The sequence below is a fragment of the Haliotis asinina genome, chromosome 7 (assembly GCF_037392515.1).
Source record: "Haliotis asinina isolate JCU_RB_2024 chromosome 7, JCU_Hal_asi_v2, whole genome shotgun sequence".
NCBI lineage: Eukaryota > Metazoa > Mollusca > Gastropoda > Lepetellida > Haliotidae > Haliotis > Haliotis asinina.
In genome coordinates, this window is record NC_090286.1 from 55,460,529 (window position 1) to 55,484,873 (window position 24,345).

General features: G+C 39.1%; 1 protein-coding gene across 2 annotated transcripts in view; it reads right to left on the bottom strand.

The window, feature by feature from the left end:
• The window catches only part of LOC137290458 (receptor-type tyrosine-protein phosphatase epsilon-like), a 55,344-nt gene that overhangs the window by 6,024 nt on the left and 24,975 nt on the right, over positions 1-24,345 (bottom strand). Inside the window, exons 2-23 of one of the 2 annotated variants that reach the window (XM_067821401.1) lie at positions 19,176-19,307; positions 18,343-18,609; positions 15,815-15,952; positions 15,105-15,239; positions 14,069-14,206; positions 13,808-13,945; positions 13,455-13,592; positions 13,118-13,223; positions 12,323-12,611; positions 11,346-11,433; positions 10,424-10,500; positions 10,073-10,207; positions 8,109-8,228; positions 7,708-7,856; positions 7,153-7,288; positions 6,421-6,570; positions 5,516-5,615; positions 4,047-4,120; positions 2,147-2,281; positions 1,534-1,668; positions 1,005-1,156; positions 326-461 (exon numbers count right to left, since the gene is read on the bottom strand). In XM_067821401.1, coding sequence (XP_067677502.1) covers positions 326-461; positions 1,005-1,156; positions 1,534-1,668; positions 2,147-2,281; positions 4,047-4,120; positions 5,516-5,615; positions 6,421-6,570; positions 7,153-7,288; positions 7,708-7,856; positions 8,109-8,228; positions 10,073-10,207; positions 10,424-10,500; positions 11,346-11,433; positions 12,323-12,611; positions 13,118-13,223; positions 13,455-13,592; positions 13,808-13,945; positions 14,069-14,206; positions 15,105-15,239; positions 15,815-15,952; positions 18,343-18,609; positions 19,176-19,307 — 3,068 coding nt within the window. Of the gene's footprint in view, positions 1-325; positions 462-1,004; positions 1,157-1,533; positions 1,669-2,146; positions 2,282-4,046; positions 4,121-5,515; positions 5,616-6,420; positions 6,571-7,152; positions 7,289-7,707; positions 7,857-8,108; positions 8,229-10,072; positions 10,208-10,423; positions 10,501-11,345; positions 11,434-12,322; positions 12,612-13,117; positions 13,224-13,454; positions 13,593-13,807; positions 13,946-14,068; positions 14,207-15,104; positions 15,240-15,814; positions 15,953-18,342; positions 18,610-19,175; positions 19,308-24,345 lie in introns of those variants that run through there. The other variant, XM_067821402.1, reaches the window with a different exon arrangement.

Genomic DNA, 24,345 nt, shown 5'->3' on the forward strand with positions numbered 1-24,345 from the left:
TCCATTGGAAACTGATGAGTGTTTTGCCCTAGATAACAGCACACATATTTCAAGTGCGTCTTTAAAACATTTACCTCAAATCGATTAACAGATTTTCTTCTTAACAGTTTTAGAAACGTTAGCAACCATGAGTGTGGAATATGCATCCAGATTAAGCAGGCGAGTCTTCCGTGTTGGTAGCTGATATTTTGGCCAATTCATAACCAATATGACAAGGTTCCAAATAATAAAGAGGCTGCTATACTGTTTTACTCTGATATTCTTCATATGACTCAGCTTTTGTTCCTCATCACAGTGATAACGACCCCTGTAACTGCCAACTTACATAGTTTTCAATGAACTGTGGTCTGTTGATGCGGATCTGTTTGACGGTCTGGTACACATCCAACTCCTGGTCTAGACGAAGTCTCTCCAGAACCAGACTTATGGCAGAAAACACCCCACTCTTGCTGGCGCCATTCCTGGACAATCAATAATAAATTGTGTGCTGTTTCTTCATGGTGAACAATTAATCTACTACTATAAGCAGCCGTTGTCTAACTCAACTGCACCACCATGATGTTCATAGGAGAATGAGTGAACTTAGGTTTGTGACAGGAAATATGTGAACCATAGCTGAAAAACGACCACATTTCTAAAGATGAGTATGATGTGATGCAACATCCTCTCCATCTATACAACCAGCAACAAGCTGTCCATCTGTTCATGTATCCAGAACAGTAACATCAAACTAGCAAACGTCTCAAATCATGGAAAACACTGTACATGTCCCATATCTAATTTCCTGAATGAAAAGATGTAAACATCCTTAACGAACAGAAAGTCGAAGCAATATACAAAATGTTGAGAAAATGCTACAATGTACATGAGTGGGTGAGTGTGCTTGGTTCAACAATGGTCTGAACAGTATTTCAGTAATGTGTCGGCATCACTATCACTTGTTTCTGACATGCTCAATGGAGACAACTCATTGAGTGTTTGAAGGTGTGGCAGTGATTACTCACATGCAGTGCATTGTGACTGGGCCTTTGCCGTTCTGCTTGAGCCAGTCTGTGGTGAGTTTGTGTAGCCTGAGTAGAGCTGTCCGTGAGTTGGGTACTGTCTGGTAGTCTGGCCATGACTTGAACATGAACTGTTTCACTGCTCTCTCCTCACCCTGCAGCAGAATAGAACAGCATGACTATGACAATACAGCATGACAAATACTGAAGGCAATCGTCTGACAGACACAGATCTGAATTACAGTGATAAACTGTCATGGCAGTCACAACAGCATGATAGTGACAGAATGGAATGACAGTAACAGAACAGCATGACAGTAATGGAACAGCATGATAGTTACAGAACAGCATGACAGGAAAGGAAAAGTGTGACAGTAACAGAAAAGCATGACAGTAATGGAACAGCATGATTGTAGCAGAACAGCATGACAGTAAAGGAACAGTGTTACAGTAACAGAACAGAATTACAGTGACAGAACAGCATGACAGTGATAGAACAGCACAACTGAATAGCAACAAAAAATTGTGCTACCTTGACAAGATGGCTGAGTTTGAAGATGCGGATGGTGACGTCAGGGTCAGCTTCAGAGGAAGACAGCAGCTCCACATTGAGGGGGCCATACTCTTCTGTATAGCCATATTCCTCCGGCCAGTACAAGGCACACGACTGAAACACATAACGGACAAACAGGTGTTACAGAATACCTAAGAACACCTCAATGTTGTTTCAAACCATACAATAATTGGTGTTAATAAAGATGGTATTTTCGTCTGTAAAGATACACTGGAAACTAATTGAAAACACAGCACACAAGATGTACACAAAAGTAATGAAACCTTATGACCTAGGAGGGTGAGGTGAGGTGGGGCTTAACATAAAATATAAAATCACAGCATTTACATAGCAATCGGTGATGGCGATACACCATCTGAAGTAAGTAAATGAGATAGGCCTGGGTGTAATGCAGCTGTCCAGTATTTCAGTTCTACCAGTGTTTCTCCCCAATTCAGGGAGAAAACGTGATACAGGCCCAAGACAGAACCAAACAAGAATCCTCTGACTCCTGAGATATAACGTAGCACATACTGGTGGAGTGTCAGATGAATAGGCCACACGGGTATCTCAGTAAGTATTGACTGCCTACCTTGTCGTTCCTATCAAACTCATTGAGCATGATGATGGTATCAGATGTATAGTCGTACAACATGCGCCAGAAGTCCGCCACAGTGTTGGGCAGTGGCATCTGAGTGACGATGAAGCGGTCCTTCTGTGTACATCCCTACAAGATTCCATAGAAGTTAGTACACATGGACAAAAATGATTGACAAGGACTTGCAGACCAGGAAACAGAAGACATACAATTCAAAGCTTCATCAGCATGATTAAAAATATAATTAAAAATGGCTACTTGCAATTCATGATAGAAAGTACACATCATAAATCATGACTTCAAAAATTCAGTTATTCAGGTCAAACCTCTTGTCGTAAGAGTAAACTTGCTCACAAGATTTACTGGGGTAAGACAAAGGCTGGAAGATTTCATGAAAGATTTCAAGATGAAGCCAACTGGTCCAAATGAGTCAAAGATTGATTATGAAAGCTCGTTAAACTCTCACAAGTGGGAACACATACACTACTTTAACTGAAGAGAGACAAACAACAAAGTACATGTACTCTCTTTTTTTTGAGAATGCTGTAACATTTTACAGACTTGGTTTAAGAACTGGAGTGGAAAACATTCAAACTGCTGGACTCATTAGAACGGCATCAGTAGAGTGGTGTTAAAAGTGACAGTTTGGCAAGGTCCACATGAATGCTAGTTGTGTTATTCACAAGCACAGTGTGTTTTGAATTCAGCAAAACCGTGCTCTCCACAGAAGTCTGTAACTGTAAAGTACAGCTTAGATGCATAGCAGCCACAGGACATCAGCAATGCATAGGTTATACTTACAGACGTCACAGTGATATACACGTAACACTAGCTTACAGGCATGTACTGATGGTTATGTCTACTTTCAGTAAAGAGAAACAAAGCTAATCTGCCTTGTGATAATGACTTTGAGATGTTGAGAAAATTACTGTTATATTAACCCGTAGTGAGATGGTAATGATCCCCTTTCGAAGTTGTTGATTTTAACTTGCTGTAAAGATATAACTGTTAACCTGCAGTGTGACAACAAGGCCTCATGACACTGATGTTAACTTGCTATAAAGATGTAACTGTTAAACTGGAGTGTGATAACAAGGCCTCATGACACTGATGTTAACTTGCTGTACAGATATAACTGTTAACCTGCAGTGTGATAACAAGGCCTCATGACACTGATGTTAACTTGCTGTACAGATATAACTGTTAACATGCAGTGTGATAACAAGGCCTCATGACACTGATGTTAACTTGCTGTAAAGATATAACTGTTAAACTGTAGTGTGACAACAAGGCCTCATGACACTGATGTTAACTTGCTATAAAGATATAACTGTTAAACTGTAGTGTGACAACAAGGCCTCATGACACTGATGTTAACTTGCTGTAGAGATATAACTGTTAACCTGTAGTGTGATAACAAGACCTACTGACATTAATGTTAACCTGATGCAGTGATATAACTGTTACCCTACAGCATAACAATAACAACGGTCATATTATCTTGATGTTAACACGATGTAAATATAGGAATGTTAACTTGCTGAGTGATGATAATGTAGACCCTGCAATGTTGATGGAAAATCGCTATACGGATATAAATGTGAACCTGATAATAACAAAGGCCACATGATGTTGATGGTATTAACCTACAGTAGTGATTAGAATGATGCTGTGACGTGCAGCTGTGATGAGCATCGTGACTTGATGCAATGATGACAAACATCAAGTGTGGCAGTGATGACAAAGGTGGCCTGACATGTAAACGACCAATGTAAACCTACACCAATAATGTCAATGTTTCTATCTATCTGTCACACTCACACACAGCCCTTCACATCAGCCATTAAGAGCCCCACGATGCAGCATGACTAGCTGGCAGGGCAGGGGTACTTACAGGGAGAAACACAGCATTGATGTAGTCAGTACAGTTGTCAACAGGCGTGTACAGGAAAGGGCGACACCGATTGGCTAAAAAAAGAGGCACTCAGGGTGAAGGGCAAGCAAGTCACACCATTCCAAAGTGGTAAGTACTGAACTGGGAAGGTGAAAATATTAGTAGGAATTTCAGTAAATCATAACTCCATTCAAAATGTTAATTTCAAGGAAAAGTAGGGATGTCATCACATGTCAAGATGTTGACTGATCAGAGAATGTTTAATGTTGATAATGTAGTGACATAAATGTCAGAATATTGAAATTATTTTAAATAATCACTTCCACAGACATGTTTATGATTATAACAATTACCACTCCTTTAGATTAAATTTCAGAAGTCTGAAAAAATCCACTTTAACTATGTAATGGATTCAAACTGCATACACACATACAGAAGAACATATCTTGTAAAAATCCAGACATTCTAACACATTTGAGATGTATTAATAATTTCTAGCCAATGACATCCCTAAGCAACTGAAAATCGGTTTTCATACAAACTCCAGGAATACAAGCACAATAGACTTAATTCTCTTAAGTTATTTCTCATTGACTATTATCCTGAATGTCCTTCATATGTTAATTCAATCGATTTAATATAAACTTTGTTTTTCATGATTTGTTTTTAACTTTCACATTCAAAGAAGAAACTCTAAAAGAAACATTATGGCTTATGTAAATATCACATAACTAAACGTTTAACATCTGTGAAAGCAAAGATCTTTATAGTTTTTTAAGTTCTACATTCAGAGAAAAAAGTTATAAAGAAATGCAATGGCTCAATGTGATATAACTGAAATGTTTTAAGTCTGTGGAAGCCACACAACTGTTGAAGCACAATGCTGAGGCAGACCAGTCTGTGACTCTAGCATCAAGCTATCATTCACAACTTACATTTAGAAAAACAGATGGAGCGTTGCGAATGACTGAGAAAGTGAAGAATTCAAAGTCAAGAGATTTCATAACATGCTCAGATTAAAGAACACCCTGAAAATCAAACTGATTAAAATTTCATGTTTTTAAATCAACACTCTTGAAGATTATTATTTGAACCCATAACACGAAAGTTCATGCAACTTTTCATCGAAATCAACCATGCAGACTGAAAATCAAAATGAAATTGTTTCAATAGCAACCAAAATACCATGCTCAGGAACTGGTATCTCCACCTGAAGCTTCTAATAAGTTGTTGATCATGACTAACGATATTTTATCTTATCTGTATCCCAGCATGGCACAGCGGACTATGACAGACTCGTGCGAGGAAAGTCTGAACACAATAATAACTTCACTGACCCCATGAAGATGGGCAGCTGCTCACAAAGACTCAAACCGGGGCAAATCTGACAAAAATTTAGCACAACTCCGCCACCTCATCAACAAAATAACATGTAAGTAGCTGAAGAAGTGAATCCACTCTTGTCTGACCTGGCAATATGTTCTTGAAGCGGTTCTTGTTCATGTTCTCCTCCGCAAAGGCTGCAGAACACTCACTTCTTTCCACAGTGGGAGAAAGGGTCTGCAGCACCTGAAGGAAGAGGTGGTCAGTCACCAAACACACTGGCCACTTTTAGCAATATTCCAGCATTTCCTTCAACATGTTGTAAGTTACTGACTCAAGACAGTTCTAAGTACTGATTGAATGTGTTCAGACGGACTTCAATGTAGGAATGTCTCCAGACTCATCACACATGAGTCAAATCAGAGGTGTTTTGTCAGATGGCCTGGGCCTAGATGTTTTAAGCTCTCTTAGCATTAAGATAGTCTCAAATGCCATACATTAACATTATGTTATGACTATCTTAGCGCAAAGAGAGCTTCGAAAATCTAGCCCTGCCTTTTTATCCTTGAATATATCCCTTTCCTACTCTACTTCCTTAACTTTTACCATGACAGGTATTTTATATCCAGTCACCATGTGCTATTTATATACCACCAAGAAATGCCCAGTTCTTCAGTTAATCTATGATATTACTCTTGTTGATCTGTCTTGGAACTATAGAAAAATGATAAAAATGAGTGCTCCTTCTTTTGCATAGTTTTACTACTGTTACTGCATTTCATATACCATAATATACTGGCATATCATATCAGCCCCAGGAGATTTGATGCAAGTGTAATGATAAAGATGCAATATGGTTTTACAGACAATATTTTAAGTATGCACAGCACGATGGCCTGCTGAAATGTCATGACAAATCACATGAGTGTATTGATACACTATTAGGATAAACATTGCGGGCGTTTTTTCAACCTTCCATTTAAGATAGAACAGATAAACAACAGCTTTGATACCTGACAAGGCTAATTCTAGTAATGAGGATCAAGTTTACCTGGTACTGTTCCTCCAGCTTATTGGGCTCCCCTTCTGTAGCTGAAGTCAGCATATTTTGGTAAGTAGAGCGGAATGCAGACTTCGCTATAGTTGTCTCCCCTGATTTGACGGCCTCAAGAACAGCATCATACACAAATGCATATTGTTCCTGGAATATTGAGAATCACACATTCATTTTTATGTCTTGATTTGGTTCTTACCAATGACTAATGAAATAGAATATTCAGCATACTAACGTTTTTTCCAAGAAACTATTATTGACATTTCCTTGTCACTGAGAATATCAACTTACAATACATATAATAATTATTTCTTAACTTAGATTAACCACTAAGTCCCCGAAAGGTGTAGAGAGTTGAATCCTGGGTTGTTCTCACTGTTCACTGTTTGACACCTGGCAATATTCCAGCTTCATGACAGTGGTCTTTGATCAAGTCTACCCAGACAACCCAGTTGTTAATTTTTGCAAGGTTATTTTTACGCCACACTCAGTAAAATTCCAGTCATATGGTGGCAGTCTGTAAATAATCAAGTGTGGACTAGACAAAACAATGATCAACAGCATGAACATCAATCTGCACAACTGGGAACTGTTGACATGTGTCAACTAAGTCAGCAAGCCTGACCACACAATCCCATTAGTCGCTTCTTACAACAAGCACAGGTTACTGAAGGTCAATATTCTACCCCGGACCTTCACAGGTCATTAATTTTGTCAGACTCTAGTTACCCATGTCTGGATCATGTTGACACGGTTGGTCCTCATCAGCTGGGCAATACACAGGACGTCCACTTGGTCCTCAGACTGGGCCTGCTCCAGCAGGTAGTCAAGGGCTATGTAGGTCCCAGTACGGCCAATCCCAGCGCTGAAATTCAGCAGATCAGTTCAGGTTTTATATACAGCCAGCACAGAAATACAGTTGATCAATTCAGATTCTATATATACCCAGCACGTATATACAGGATGTCAGGTCATGTTTTATGCACACCATAGAATTTCAATATTGGTTCATGGAGAAATGGAAACTTCTATGATCAAATCATGCTTCACATGGAATTTCCATCACTATAACAGTATCTATCAAGAAGACCTTTCTGATCTTTTAGCAATATTCCAGCAATATCACTGCCGGGCACACCAAAAGTGAGCTCCAAACATTGTACACATGTGAGGAGTTGAACCCGTTTTTTTTGTCATGATGAACAAACACTTTAACCACTCAGGTACCTCACCAACCCTGATCTTAATGTGACAGATATCTGGACTACAGATAGATTAAATTACCTGCAATGACAGAGTATGGGGGCGGAGGATTCGGGGTTGTACATCTGGACCTTCCGTCTGAAGGCCAGGAGGGTCGTGGGGTAGGTGGGTGCACCGTGGTCTGACCATGTCGTGAAGTGAAACTGTTTCACGATACGGCTGATCTCCAGCTGAAACAGGACAATATTACTAAGGTAAAAAAACCTTAGGTAAATACACACTTCCTGAGTGGCAGTTATTAGGGCTGTACAACTGATAAAGGAAAAGCACTCATACTTATTCTTAAACTTGAGATGTACAAATCATATTTCAAATAACAAATAAAAACTCAAACAAAATATTTTAAAAACTGTTAATAAGAATTCAAGAAAAAAATTCATGTGACACATCTTTGGTGCACTGAGTGCAGACAGTTGGCTGACCTGTGATATTTCAAATGTTCTGATGGTGTAGTCTGTATACTTGGCAGTGTCCACTATCCTGACGGTCACTTCCCCATACTTGATGCCGCCTTCCTCTGGCCAATACTGCTCACATTTTTTCTGCAAAGAATAAAATCACAAGTTTCTTCTTAAGAAATTTAGGGACACAAACAGTTGAGCTTTTTAGCACCAGGTCAAGCAGATAACTGAATGTCTTCAAATAAGTAAAATCTGTCAGAAAGTAATTATCTCAGTACTCTAAAAGCATGTATTCAGCTTGACCACAGTCTTCCCTTCACAGTAACATAATGACTCTACAAGCCTCCATTAGGTCATTCAACACTCATGAACATCTGGGGAAGAATTGGTCCTCCAAAACTCCCAAAAATCAAGCTTGAAAACCCGCTTGTCAGCTAATAAGATTGGTTGGTCTAAGCATTCAACTCACCCAACAAGCCTCTACAAGGTTGGTCAACATGCTTGAACTCACCCAACAAGCCTCTACAAGGTTGGTCAACATGCTTGAACTCACCCAACAAGCCTCTACAAGGTTGGTCAACATGCTTGAACTCACCATACAAGCCTCTACAAGGTTGGTCAACATGCTTGAACTCACCCAACAAGCCTCTACAAGGTTGGTCAACATGCTTGAACTCACCTTACAAGCCTCTACAAGGTTGGTCAACATGCTTGAACTCACCATACAAGCCTCTACAAGGTTGGTCAACATGCTTGAACTCACCATACAAGCCTCTACAAGATTGGTCAACATGCTTGAACTCACCTTACAAGCTTCTACAAGGTTGGTTGACAAGCTAGAACTCACCTTACAAGCTTCTACAACAGGCCCCCCTAAGTAATTGAAGGAAATACAGCAAATTTGAAGGAATTGCATCTCAAATGTAAACAAACGCAGCCCACTCGCGAAACAATTGCAGCGATATCGGTAGTTTAGCAGTAATAACAGAAACACATCGGCCCTATCGGAAGCAATGTCGGTAATACTGGAAACACGATGGGCCATCTTCGGTCGCGAGCGGAAACTCACGCAGCAAAACATGGCGTTGTTGGAAGAAGCACCTGTCTCGGTGAGATTTGTTTTTAGTTCCTACTATTAGATTTTCATACTTATCCATCTTTGACCACCCGTGTTGAATACGTTTAGGTATGAGGTGTTGTCCGGGCAATAGCTTATGTTTTTAGGAAAAGATTGTCACTGCAGAAGAGTGTCACAAGTCATGCCCCTGGAGATTGTTTACATCTGAACATCGAAGTCGTGCCGATGATTACGAACATCATGAACGTGCGCCATGAAGAAGTTTATGAGCCATAAATTTTCTTGCTACGAAGTGCAATTGACAAATTTAAACACATTTTACAAAAAAATGATGTTATATCTGGCGCACGTTCGTAATCATCGGCACGACTTCGATGTTCAGATGTAAACAAACTACAGAGGCATGACTTGTGACACTCTCCTAGAGTGACTATCTTTTCCTAAAAACATAAGCTTTTGCCCCGATAACACCTCATACCTAAGCGCATTCAACACGGGTGGTCAAAGATGGATAAGTATAAAAATGTAATAGTAGAAACTAAAAACAAATCTCACCGAGACGGGTGCTTCTTCCAACGACGCCATGTTTTGCTGCGTGAGTTTCCGCTCACGACCGAAAAATCTCCGAAGATGGCCGATCGTGTTTCCAGTATTACCGACATTGCTTCCGATAGGGCCGATGTATTTCTGTAATTACCGCTAAATTACCGATATAGCTGCCATTGTTTCGCGAGTGGGCTGCGTTTGTTTACATTTGAGATGCAATTCCTTCAAATTTGCTGTAATTCCTTCAGTTACTTAGGGGGGCCTGTACAAGGTTGGTCAGCATGCATCTACTCACCTTACAAGCCTCTATGAGTTTGGTCTTACAAGCCTCTATGAGTTTGGTCAACATGCATCAACTCACCTTACAAGCCTCTACAAGGTTTGTCAACATGACCACCTTGCACACTCTCTGCTGCCACACCATTCGCCAGAAGTCTCGAATCATGGCTTTGTTTGGTCCTTGAGATGCAATGTACTGATGCTGTTTGCTGTAGCCCTGCAAAACACACACTCAATTCTTCAACAATAACTTTACAAATGACCCTCACTCTATAAATCAAAAGTAAACTTGCTTGCTTTTAAAGATCCAGTATTCAGTAGTTTTACCAGCACGTTATTACTACCAGCATTAAACTTCCTACTCATCATTTTATCCGCCGACAGCTGGATACAAGCAGAGACTACTGTATCTATATACCAGCTGCATACTTACATCCATGAAGTTTGCGTTGACATAGTCCGAGTTGGCTTCATTTGCCATAGGGTCTAAAGTAACTCTGGAATGATCATCTGCAACACACGAACACAAAGTCACATTGATATTTCCTCAACACATAGAAGAGTGAGTTTAGTTTTACGCCACTTTTAGCAAAATTCCATCAATATTGCAGCGGGGGACACCACAAATGGATTTCACACATTGTACCTATGTAGGGAACTGAACATGGGTCTTTGGTGTTATGAGCGAACGCTTTAACCTCTAGGCTATCCCATCACCCCTTATACCAAAAGAACATACTACAGTACACTCTTGATGAGAACTGTTCCAACATTATCTAAATAGTGAATAAGAACATTGAGAATAACTTTCACTAATGGAACTAACACCATAAGGATGAAATATCCAGGATTTGTCTGGACCTGTTAAGAGATGATATGTGGCACCAAAGACTGTGACAGAGATCAATAAACAATCCATTATTGGAATAGAAAAAATGTCCCAGTTCATGTAATTGAGGCTATGACTTAGTATGAGTGATCTGTGTTTTACTGATGACCAAACAAATAGAGGTAGAAACCTTTTAGCTTAGCTTTACATTACTGTTGTGGACATGATGACTGCAGTGATAAGGTACCATGTTAAAATACCTATGGATTATATGTCCTGACAAGTTAACCTATATTACACTTCCATTCCCAGTGAAACCACAGGCATTCCTAACTCAAACACATGTTCAAGGTACCCACATAAAATCCAATCAGGAAGCACCAATAGAGATGCGTTTGGGAAAAGCAGAATTACAAAATGGCCCATCAAAATTTGGAAGCTTATTCAAAAAGCAACATTAATGTGTGAGGTAAGATAATTATTAATGTGAATTGATAAAGATGGTACATTGTAGCAATCAACTTACATGCTACAATATTTCCGTATCTATTCTTGGCCTTGTTGTCAGCACGTCTGGCCACCTCACACAGAGCAAGCAGACCCATGGGGAGTTCCTGGAAAGCGAGAGAAACCATGCTACATGAGAACTCATTATCATCTTCATTCTAGTATAAAGTATGGACAATACAGCTTGTCTGGAACTGGTCACACACCTTAATGAAGTTGTATTGTACCTGCTTAAAAGTCTCCAAATCAAAATTCTACTTTGCACAAGCGTTCATACATAGTGATTTTCTCAAACAAACTTCCTTATGAACATTCAAGACCAGTTCTAACCAGGATCTTCATGGGACTGAGATATTTAGAACAAATACTGGCTATGTTGTGGTTATGTGCATGAGGAGTGTAAGAATTTGGTTACTGTTAACATAGTACTTAATGTTTATTACCAAGACAGTTTCAAATACACTAGGAGTCTATATTCCATAGTGTGTACACGTGACACTTTAGCTTGTCATGGAGAGAGCACTAGCAACTTATTTGAGTTCCACTTCATGCGGACTGTTACAAATTGCACAACCAAAGCCTCTTTAGAGATTGGATTGTGACAACATTAATATTGACAGACTCATAAACATTAGTGCAATATTAAACAGAGAATAACAAGTACCACCTTGCACAATCTGAAGGGATTATCTCCGCTATTGTTGACAGCTGGTGTCTGGGGGCTGCAACAACGTATCTAAAGAAGTTACCTTTGATATTCTGAAATTTGATAGCCCAAGTGACACAGATGTGGGTACATGACATTGATAAGCAGGTCCTCACCCCAATAAATATTTTCTCCTCAGATTTAGACATATCGCAAGATCGATTGATTTCCATTTAATGTGCAGATTTGAACGGATTCGCAGAAACCTGCCATCCCTGTAGTATAGAGTATGAGTGTACAAGCTCCATATCTAGCTGTCTCAGTTTCTGTCCAGAACCTAAGTCACATACCTCGAACTCCTGTTTAAATCCAAGACAGTTATTCTCCCTGTGTTTCTTGATGTAATCTGCAAGGTCTACCAGTTTCACTGGGCTTGTCTGTTTCTTGCTGTTGATGTTGACATATATCGGCTCATTGATCTCTTCGCTTCCTCCATTTTCATCTTGATCCAGCCTTGTCATATCTCCGACCCGTGAGTCACTCAACAAGCGGGCACTCTCACTGTGTCCGTTATTCTCTGTATCCCTTGGATCCAGGGGCAGAGGGTTGCTTACGTCCATACGCTTATGGCGTCTCCGTCTGGAAGACATGGCATCAATTTGCAACTTACAGTTATGTACTAAATTGACTCCTAATAACTAGGTCTGAAACGGTATATCGCTGTAGAACAGTAGTTATTTTGCCTCCTGTTCAGCAGACCGTAATGCAATCCAAAAATCTGGTGTCTTTGCTTTCATACAGTCATTTTACTAATCATTTTATACATTTTCAAAAATGTTTAGAAATCATATCATCTTGTCAAACTCTATGCATTTCTTTGCTTGAGAGCCGATTGATTTATTGGTAGCTGTGCTCTTGTAAAATTTTATTTACTCAGTTTTCACAGAAACTATTCTTTGCAAGCATTGCGGTCAGTTTGGTCAGTTTGTATTGCCTCACAATGCAATCACAATAGCCCAAAAGTTATTGCAGACTTTGGTTTCATCCACAAACCAATCTGAGTGTTAAGGCAAACTGAACTCATATACTTTGCATTGGCTTGTAACAGTGTCTTGTGTAGTCGAAGCTACAGTCGCTGTCCCTACCTGTAGAGCATAAACACCACAATGACGATGATGGCGACAATAAGGAAGATGACAACAGCAGCGATGATCCCACCAGTTATCTTCCCTTCCTCTAGTGCTACAATTGCTGCAACACAGTCACAGAGGCTGTTTTATTATCCATATCACCAGGGCCTATCACTAGTGGGTAAAAAGTTTGCATGAAGCATATGAATAATAATCATTTTAGAAAAATAACCAATTTGGCACCGTTGATTACATTTATGACAGCACACTGAATTTACTGAACTCCTCTTCAGCACACCTGTACCTGAGAAACCCATCACTACATCCATCCATACACAGAAACTAATCTCACCTTCAGCACACCTGTATCCAAGGAACCCATCACTACATCCGTCCATACACTGGCCTGTTGTGGCAAGGCATGGATTTCCAAACTTGCAGCTTCCACAAGCAAATGAACAGTTTTCTCCATACATTCCATCTTCACAGTCTGGAAATGAGAAAAAACATCCTTGAGTTTATATGCCCACCTAAAGTTCTCTGATAATCCAAAGGGACAGAGAGATGTTTACAATACCCTGCTTCTGATCCATGTGAAAGTAATCATTAAAGGAAAACTTCTGAACGTGAAAAGTTCAGTTTCACAAATGCATTCTACCCACAGGCTGACGACAGACATGACACCAATACTCTGTAGCAACCTACCAGTGGTACAGTTGTCGCCCATTTTTCCAGCCTGACATCCACTGAGACATTGGCCTGTTACATGATGACACGTGGTGCCAGTCTTGCAGTAGCCACAGTTTAATTTACAGTCCTTGCCATACATCCCCCAGGGACATTCTGAAATGAAAGATGCATGTGGTGGTCTCATTTGTATAGATCACATTCCCAGACACAGTGATTATGTGTACATGTATCACCCACTGAGACACACGGTCGGCATATTGATTGTGTTTCACCTACTTTCATCACACTTGTAGCCTATGTAGCCATCACTGCAGCCTCTAAAACAGATTCCTGTCTTCTTATTACAGGGCTCTCCATCTTTACACTTGCCACACTCGCCTCCACAGTTGCGACCGTAACGTGAATCAGGACATTCTGAAACATATGAAGAGTATTTACCTAATTACTGAGTAATTACCTGAAGTCAGTCCTACACATTACTGATATACTCACTATTGATCTACCGTCCTACACATTACTGACATACTCACTATTGATCTACCGTCCCACACATTACTGACATACTCACTATTGACACATTACTGACATACTCACTATTGATCTACCATCCTACACATTACTGACATACTCACTATTGATCTACCGTCCTACACATTACTGACATACTCACTATTGATCTACCGTCCCACACATTACTGACATACTCACTATTGATCTACCGTCCTACACATTACTGACATACTCACTATTGATCTACCGTCCTACACATTACTGACATACTCACTATTGATCTACCATCCTACACATTACTGACATACTCAGTATTGATCTACTGTCCTACACCCTACTAATATACTCACTATCTGTACAGTTCTATACATTACTGATATACTACCTGTACCGCACTACACATTACTGATATACTCACTATCTACACTGCTCTACACATTACTGATACAGTCTCTTCAGTCCTACACATTACATATATACTCACTATCTACTCAGTCCTACATATTACTGACAGAGAAACTATCTACATAGCCATACAAATAACTGATACACTAACTATCTGTACAAATCTACACACTGATGATACATTCACCATCTACAAAGACCTACACATTACTGATATACTCACTATCTACACAGCCCTACACATTACTGATATACTCCCTATCTACACTGCCCTACACATTACTGGTATACTCACTATCTACACAGCCCTACACATTACTGGTATACTCTACACAGCTCTACACAATACTGATATACTCACGATCCGTAAAGCCCTACACAATAGTGATATACTCACTATCTTTACAGTAAAGGCCACTGTACCCTTCCTCACAGTTTTTCTGACATTCCCCAAACTCTGGGTCACATGACTTCTGGTAACAGTGACCACATGTTTGGGCACAATCCTGGCCGTACTTGCCCTCTGGACACACTGTAACAATAAACAGGTGCTCATGACTTACTTCTTACTCTTGGCTGATAACATGCACATGCTTCTCGATGACAGATTCAAGGGAAGGGAAGATGGGAAAGGGGGAAGAGAATGTGAACCCTCCCAGTTTCCAGACATATACAGCTGCCATCATGGTGTATTGGTTAGAGTGCAGCAGGTTGCATTTCGATCCCAGGAGGAGCCAAAGCAAAAGACGTTAAAATATGGTACTTGTCAGTCCCTGCCCAGCACTGGGCATTAATGGGTACAAGGACTGATAGGCTTGGAGTCAGTATAATACGTCGAAGTGGGATATTCATTCTAACTACAGCCTAGTATGTCAGTGAGCTAGCACTAAAAATCCAGCCTAAGTCTGGGCTAGTACAAGCAACCACAGAAACATAATATGCATGCACATCGTCATGAGTGAAACAGTCTTTAATGCAGCGTTTAACGCCACATCACCTCATGGCCACATATATGCAAGTCAATGTCTGTGCGTGATTCATATTCTTTTACTGACTGAAACACTAATTTCCTGAATATCCCTACAGAACTGATGATGTCATACTTACTTTTCTGACAGTTGAGTCCAGTCCATCCTGCTGCACAGCCGGTTGTACATGTTCCAAACAACTTATCACATACCTCTTGCATAGTCCGGCAGTGACAAACAAATTTGCAGCCAACACCAAAAAGACCATCTGGACAGGCTGTAGGACAAAAATGAGGATTATTTAAAACAGTTTCAAAACCAGGATGGATGAATAATCAACTCTTTCACATTATAAGAGGGAAAGGATAAATTTTGCAGAAAATCATCATTAATTGAAACAAACAGATAATAGACTTGTTTCACAATGCATGCAAAACTTGGTCCATATCTGAATTTACCATATACCTATGAATAGTATGGACCATTCTGCATGTAAAAAACTGTCTGTTGGCATATGTCCATATTCACCATCCAGGCAGAAAAAGCATACCAACCCTATGTCCCTAAATCCATACCAGCCATATTGCCTGGTTACTAAACTGGAACTGGTACTGAAGGAATACCAGGGATAAATCTACCCCCCGCGTGCCACATCTCTGAAGCATTAAAAACTGACTGGACTCACATTGTTTTTACTTGTGCATCCTCTTGGACGCAAGCTTTTGATGAAAGACTAATGTTTATTTTGTGGAAAGGAAATATCAAAGTATACATGGCTTAATCTTTGTAGATTAACTTCCAATCTTTAGTAGATAACATTAGCTAATAACAACACGTTATTTTTAAAACGATTGTAGCTTTCATTCGTCAGGATTTTCAGTTTATTTCCTTGGTTCCAAAAATAGACATCTAGGTAACACCAAAGAGGTAATCGGTATGCGAACGATATCCCAAGATTCATTGCTCAAGCGTGTGCACTAGTACTAAACTAGTTCTTACACCTTATAAACAGAACAAACACTCTAAGGGAGATAAGCGATATGCAAATGAGGTTTCCCAAGGCAAACTGATTGGTCCATGAACAATGTGACTGTAAATCCACAGTGTGGAGATGAAATCTAGCTCTCAAATCCAGTTAGTCTGAACAACTGTTAAATATATCTCCATTTAACTTGAAAGTGAAAGTGACATTTGACAGGGTTTGAGTTCTGCTGACACAGAATGACATTTTATTGTTTATGGTTCTGAATCTCAAGTCCTGCAAAAGTAATCATATAAATTAATTATTTTATTTATGATTAGGATGACATTTTTGAAACAATATGTTCAATGTTAATAGTTAAAGTATGACCGTTACTATTTCTGTTCATACTTGTTAAAGTGACTTCCAGTTGGCACATTTCTTTCAGTGTAACTTGTTTATCAATCACTGAACAAAATGAAGAAATTAGACAAAACTTTGGTTAGAATTGGAGAACTTATTCACAAAATGTTAGGATGAAATTACATGGGTCTGGTTAATAACTTTTTAATTTTTCTAGTAAAAGAAAATATTTGCTTTTTGAAGGTCATCTATGATCTAAATAAAAAGAATGTCAGAAGTGCCTTGTTGTTATTTTTATAATATGGCAGTCAGCATGGCACCCAGATAGATACTAAGGCTGTTATGTTTGCAAAACTGAGGTAAGGATCTTGAGTGAATGCTCTGCTAGGAAGCGGGCAATATTGTCGGAAGGCACAACATCAGGACATTTCAGAAAGGTTGTTTGAATACTCACAGGCTATGGCTGACTTATGACAGGGAGGGTGATTTCATGTTTTGTAAACTATGTACTAAAATGGTGTGACCCAAGATGCTAAATGCAAAAATTTTGAAAATAGTACTTTGACCATACATCTCCATCACAATGATAATCAATCGTCTGTTAATTCAAAACTTTGTGATGACTTCCAGGTTATAATGGCATGTAAGTATAAAAAAAGACAAAGCAGCTATCGCCTTGATGAAATCTGTTCACTGGTTAGTATGTGAAAACATCCCACTGACAAAGTTTTAAAGTTCTGTTGACTTTTTATGTGAATTTGGAACCGAAAACACTGAAATTCTCAAGGAAGGTAACACCAACCACTTCAAATGATCTGTTAACATCTCTCTCTGATGTGATTGGGTATGAACTGAAAGTTAAAATAGAGAGTCTCCGTTTGTTACAATTAAGATACTACCAGCTCTGTCCTGTGAAATATTCCAAAGCGGTTAGACTAACCTGTGCAACCTACAGTAACACTCATCCAGTTTGATTAATATTTGTGGCATTAAATTTTGTTATGGACTCATAAAAGTTCTAAGGGACTCATAGATATTCAGCTCAGTGAGTCCCAGGACTCAGACTGTTGAATTTGTAGATTTATCACTGAATACACGCAAACTCTCGAAACTTCTTGACGTGTCACATGATTTCAGCCCTCGGGTTGATATGACTGTCATGTACTCACCTCTTAGTATCATCCTGGCCTCAGAAATACATGACATAATCATCACCTAATATCTCATGATTTTCCAAACACTTCATGAAATTTCCTGAATCCAGTACCCCTTCACCTCTGATACTTCCCACCTAACATCTTTCTCAATGGAAGTCAATTTTCACATTAAACATATTCACTTACAACATGTCTTTAATTTTCCACATGCCACAAAGTTCTTTTTCAGTTTGGTAGAGAAGAAACACCATGGCTGGCTTCCATATTTTCCATAGTTGTTCTTAGGATTGCGACAGTAGTTCTCAGGACTGTCACCAGGTGGAAATCTGTCCAGCGTATATCCTTCTTTTTGTACAAAAGGATGTGACCAGCTTATGCATTTCTTGCCTTCATTACCAACACTGAGTGTCCCTGTGTAGTTCACACCTTGACTGTCATATAAGCACTCATTCACTGAAAAAACAAATTGAAAAAAAATTATCAGTGCCAACCGAAACTGTATTTAGTAAAGAATTTCACAAAATGTTGGTCTAGTGTTGACTAGTACAATCTGATCTTGCAATACAAGCAGAAACATTACTTGCCACAGATTTACAGGTAGATTACAGATTGAGAAAGCATAAAAAAATTATGGAAAGTAAATATGACTAGAAAAAAAAATGAGTGGGTGAGTGAGTGAGTTTAGCTTTACACCGTACTCAGCAGTACTCAGCTGTCTGTAAATAATTGAATCTGGACAAGAAAATCCAGTGACTAATAGCATGAGCATCAATCTGCACAACTGCGAACCAATGACATGTCCCAACCACATCAGTGAACCTGACCACCCCATCCCATTAGACGCCTTTTGTGGCAAGCATCCATGGCTTGCTGAAGACCAGTTCTTCCCTGATCTTCACAGGCCTGTTCAATGTTTGGAATACAAAATAACTGGTTACTAAGAGTGTGAAGAAAAATCTAAATGATCCTAGTACATGAAGAGTAGAATACAGTTCTCTCCCTATACAGGTGCTACTCACAGAGCAGGCAGCCATCACCATATTTCCCTTCCTGACAGCCAGACTCGCAGAACCCGGTCTCCTTGTGACATGGCCCTCGCTTACATGCACATCGGAACTTACATTTCCACCCAAAGTTACCTGGCGAACACCCTGAAAGAGAAGAACATCATTGTCACAACACAAATCTAAACATGTTTTGAGACTGGTGTGTCTAGGACCCTGTGCATCCAGACAGGGATCAAATATCAGCCACAACTTTATGGCATAATGCCACTATGAAAATGTTTCTGACATCAGATTTACAAGATTGAAAAAATACAAATGATGCAACCACGGATGAAACAGAAGATGAAGAGAACTTGAAGAAAAATGTGACAACATATTGCAGTCCTTTGGAAATGTTGCATCTGCATGGGTATATATTACTTTTCTTACATGCAATAGCAATGGCTTGTGGAATGCTCGCAAAATGGAATATCCCCTACCTTTTGTAATGGTATATAGCTTGTGTATACATCTTTACTTGAATCACCCTCATTGCCATAACATGAATGAGTAGTAGATCTGGATGAGTGAGTGGAAGTGGGTGAGCGAGCAAGTTTAGTTTTATTATTCTTATAAGAATATTCCAACAATATCACGTCAGGGGACACTATTAATCCACTTGGCATGTTTTAACGCTGGGAATCAAACCTAGTTCTTTGGTATGACAAGTGCCATAACATGACTTAACTAAACAAACTGGTGTAGAATAACATGGTTAAAATACTTGCAAAGCTACCTGTATTGCTTATTCACTGCTTTCTGTTATTTGTATACAAAATATTTTCCATGGTGAGTCAGTGATGAAGTTTGTGAATAATGAATGTGCTGCAGTGTGACTATGGGTATTGAACACTCTTCTACCATTATCCATGCCACTGATCAAAACTGGTTCGATATTCATTCATGAGCTGACAACCACTCCAAACAGGCTGTATCAACAGGACTTGTGTTAAATCAAGCAAGAGAAATTGCTTGATCTCAATGGAAAAAAATATGTAATTAGATTTCTATTTGAACACATCTCTTGTAGATCCACTCTACCTAACCTCTACCAGCTCTTGGCAGTCAATCATCTCCTGGAACAGTTTCCATATTCACTGATAGTGAATGTCATTATAACTTAAGTTCCACACATTCATGTCCTATGCAATTAACCTAAGCCATCAGTAACCACTGATAACTCAACAGTCAATGTTATCTCCATGCTGCCTTTCAAACTGTACTTAACATGCTCATGATAAACGAGAACCACGTGCCTGAAATCAAAATGAAATACCAGCAAACATCAAATTTCTTGTGCAAGATACAAATCCAGCTCATTTGACACTGTTTAATTTGCTCCAATCAATATCCCATTTTCAACAATATTTATCTAACTATCAGCAACAACTAGCCGTATTGATCCTTCCCTTAACACTCCACACAACAAACACATGGTGTATCAGATTCATCACACAATTAGTTGTTCCCCACACAGGCGTGAAACCTGATGTCTTATTGTCATCATCTCTTCACTGCCAGCTCCACAAATCCCCCTGCTTCAGCACAAAGTCACACTCCCCATTCAGCATGGTGTGCATGTTTCCAGTTTGTCTCAGACTCAATCACAATAATGTATGCCACTGCATCCAATCATCGCAGCCACCATCTCCTGCATCACCCCATGTGTCAATTACAGACTGCATGCAGGCACAGTATGCCAGCCATCATGACTAATGCACATGCACATGCATTAAGATCATGCAACAGCTGGCTATGTGCTCCCTGGAATCCATGCTGCCCTTAGTCCCTCGCACGCTGTCAATTGTGCTCCCCTGTGGTAATTGATGGAGACCAGGGATGAGAGCATAAATGCCAATCAAAGGAATCAAAAAGAGTCCGTTTTGGTTTAGTGATACCAGATTATGCTATTATCTCTTAATAAGTTTGTAAGAAACATCACATGGGTGAATATACCTTAAAAGTGAGAAAATCCTAAACAAAACAAAAATAATATACATTAAACTATGTTAACATGGTTTCGTATAAACATAAAATGCTAATGAGATTGACCCGCCTTGATTATCCATTGAAAGAAAATCCATTGGATATAAAAGACCAAACAGGAGAATAATTGTAAGAATGGATCACACATCAGTGATACCAGCAGATGTTAATTGCCCATGTTCCTGACAACACTGATGAATGTCCAATAAAATTGTGCCAACATTATGAAAATGTCCCACTGGTATATTTCTCCAGCCGAATTATGGATCAGTCTTAGTATCCTCATAATTGACTTGTTAACTAGATAAATACTCAACTGTTGTATTAAAAGATAGGCTTGTATCAAACTATAGATAGTTTCTAAACATGTAAAATGTTATTGAATACTGATTGCTTCATCAAAGTGGTGTTTGAGTTTGGGATGACAATAGAAGGTCCTTGTTGAAAGTCAAAACCATTACTATCCAATGTTAAAGGTTACGGAAATAAGGGTTACAGGGAACCTAGCTGTACTAGAACATTTCTCAAAGACGCCGGTACTGCGTATAATTTTTAACACTGCTCAGTCAACGAACTCACTGGCCAAAAAATAGCATGAATCCTAGGAACTAATCACTGTCCTCATGACTCAGTTTGCTTTCACTTCAGCCTGAGGTCGATAAATAATACATCTGCTAAACACATACCTACAAAACCTGAATATCATTAATCAAATTAACATGATTATGACATATGTGTTCGATTTTACAATAAAAACAGTGTGCCCATACATCTGAAAGCCCATAATTGCAAACATATGAATACCCAAACATTAGCCAAAGCATCGTTGAAATCATGGCAATGGACTAGGACTTCATCATATTCAGTGCATGACATACTTCAAAGGCAAAGATGGTACCCTGCTCTCAACATGCTAAATCAAATCATACCTAGGCCTATCTAGGAAGACAGGTTGATATTCTTGAATTAAGACCATTCATGATCATGTAGCCCGGAAATTGGTAATCTCAGGAAGATGTGAATAAATCGCTGGCGTACATGACAAGGCAATCAATTCTTCCACCGCCACGTTTCCATTGGCCTGAAAATCCCTCTGTGAACTTGCTGATCCAACAAGCAAGCAAGCCAGATCATGCCAATACAATGGTATTAGGCAACAACCATTAGACAAGCGTGTGACCTATTTTGCAAAGCACAAAACAAATTTCCGTTCATCTATTTATTATCTGTGTTAAATGGTTTCAGCATCAATATAGCATCACCACTAGAATAATTATAACACAATTCCTGCACATTGATCCAATGATTCATCAGTCCCACAACCCGTTACAGTATCCCGACAAACTATACTCAGTGTTGTGTTAATCCTGCAGCCATTGTATCTGACAAGTCTTCCTCAAGGCATTGCCACACTATCTTTGTAGTCCTCAGAGAGCTGCGCTCTAGAATCAGTGGAGCCACATCTTCATATCTATCACATGATACTGAGGATACTCTCTCAGTTCCTTTGTTGCCTTCATCATGCAACTTAAACATGTAATTATATCAAATTAGCAACACCATTAAGGACATACGAGCTCTTAAACACATCCGAAGGGAAAACTGCAATGGATCGATGAAATGGATATGAAGGGTGTTTTCCCATTACAGAAGTATAATTCTCACGATGAATTTTGTTCAAGGTCAATATTTGACATGGTCTTACAGCAACAAAATTCAACAGGTATTTTTTCTGTGACAATCTCCAAGCTGATTACCTCTACAACATGCTATCAACTTCCTCATCAATTTGTTCAGAAATGATTACATGCATATTGGTTGTAAGAGTGTCATCTGGTCATTCTGGCCAAGATGTGTTTTCGATTTAACAAAAGCAATGCATCGAATAGATGCTTGAAATAGGTTGCACGTCAACTGTGACATGATCAATGAAATTTATTTTATTCATTATTCTGTGATGACAAGTTGGAAGAGTTACCATGGTTACCATGAACAGAAATACTTGAGACAAAATAAAACAACTGACACTATTTACATGATTAATTTCCATATACTGACAACGAAAGTCTGTGACAACACAACCTCATAAAGTACATTACAAAATTAAGCAACAAGAATCATGTCAAAATCTTAATCTTAATAAACCGCTTAATATTTAAAGCATTGGCAGACTCAAATGCAACAGATAAAGATCTCATGTAGTCCAGGATCCCCTTATTTAAGAGCACACCAGAATTTCTGCCTGAAATTGATGAGTGAACATGCTGCTAAAAATTCAGAATGGAAAAACGTAACTATTTCATTGGCATTATTAATAATTTCAGCCCACAAAATCAGAGAAAACATCCTTTTCATCACCAAGCATGTCAATCATTGTACATAATACAGAAGTTTTTACCTCCCTCTACAGATTTCTCTTTTTTGATGCTTAGAAATCGACTTATCTACGGTAATATACAGTATTAGAAGAGTTCAATCACAACAAAATGTCACTACTGACTGAAGGCACAGACCAAAACACTATGGTTATGGACGTTCAAAGAGCATTCTTGGGAAGAATCTATTTGAGATCATGTATATGCACTATCTGATTCCTTGCTAAATATTTCCCTCACATACATACATTCAGTTTTTCAAATTCACCACAAGGCGATCACACATTACCCTCCTACAGAATAATAACATTGAATTTCCTTAAGATGCAAAAACCAAAACAAACATGACACAGAAGCACCAGCATTTGGGGAAAACCGCTATAAACGAATCAAGTGGCACCATGTCCTTGCTGCTTGATGATGGTCCTCATGTGATTGAGTTCCTCCCAATAACTCTGTGATTGAGAGAGGGCTTGAGGGAGCTGGGGCTTTAGCTGGACCTATGGGAAACAATACAGCATGGAAGCTGTGATGGAGAAGGTAAAGATGAAAAGAGTGGAAATACAGTCTACACATGATGCTCTGGGCTTCACAGGTCATGACAATGAGCACTGGCCTCCATATAGAGAAACAATCAATATGACTGGCAAAACATTCATTCTCTTTCAGAGTATACAGAGGCTTTTAACTCAAACTGCCTCATGAATATAAACACCATCAAGATATATACTGTAAACTGTCATTTTTCCATGTCCTTATATTTTCGCAAGTGATGGTCACTA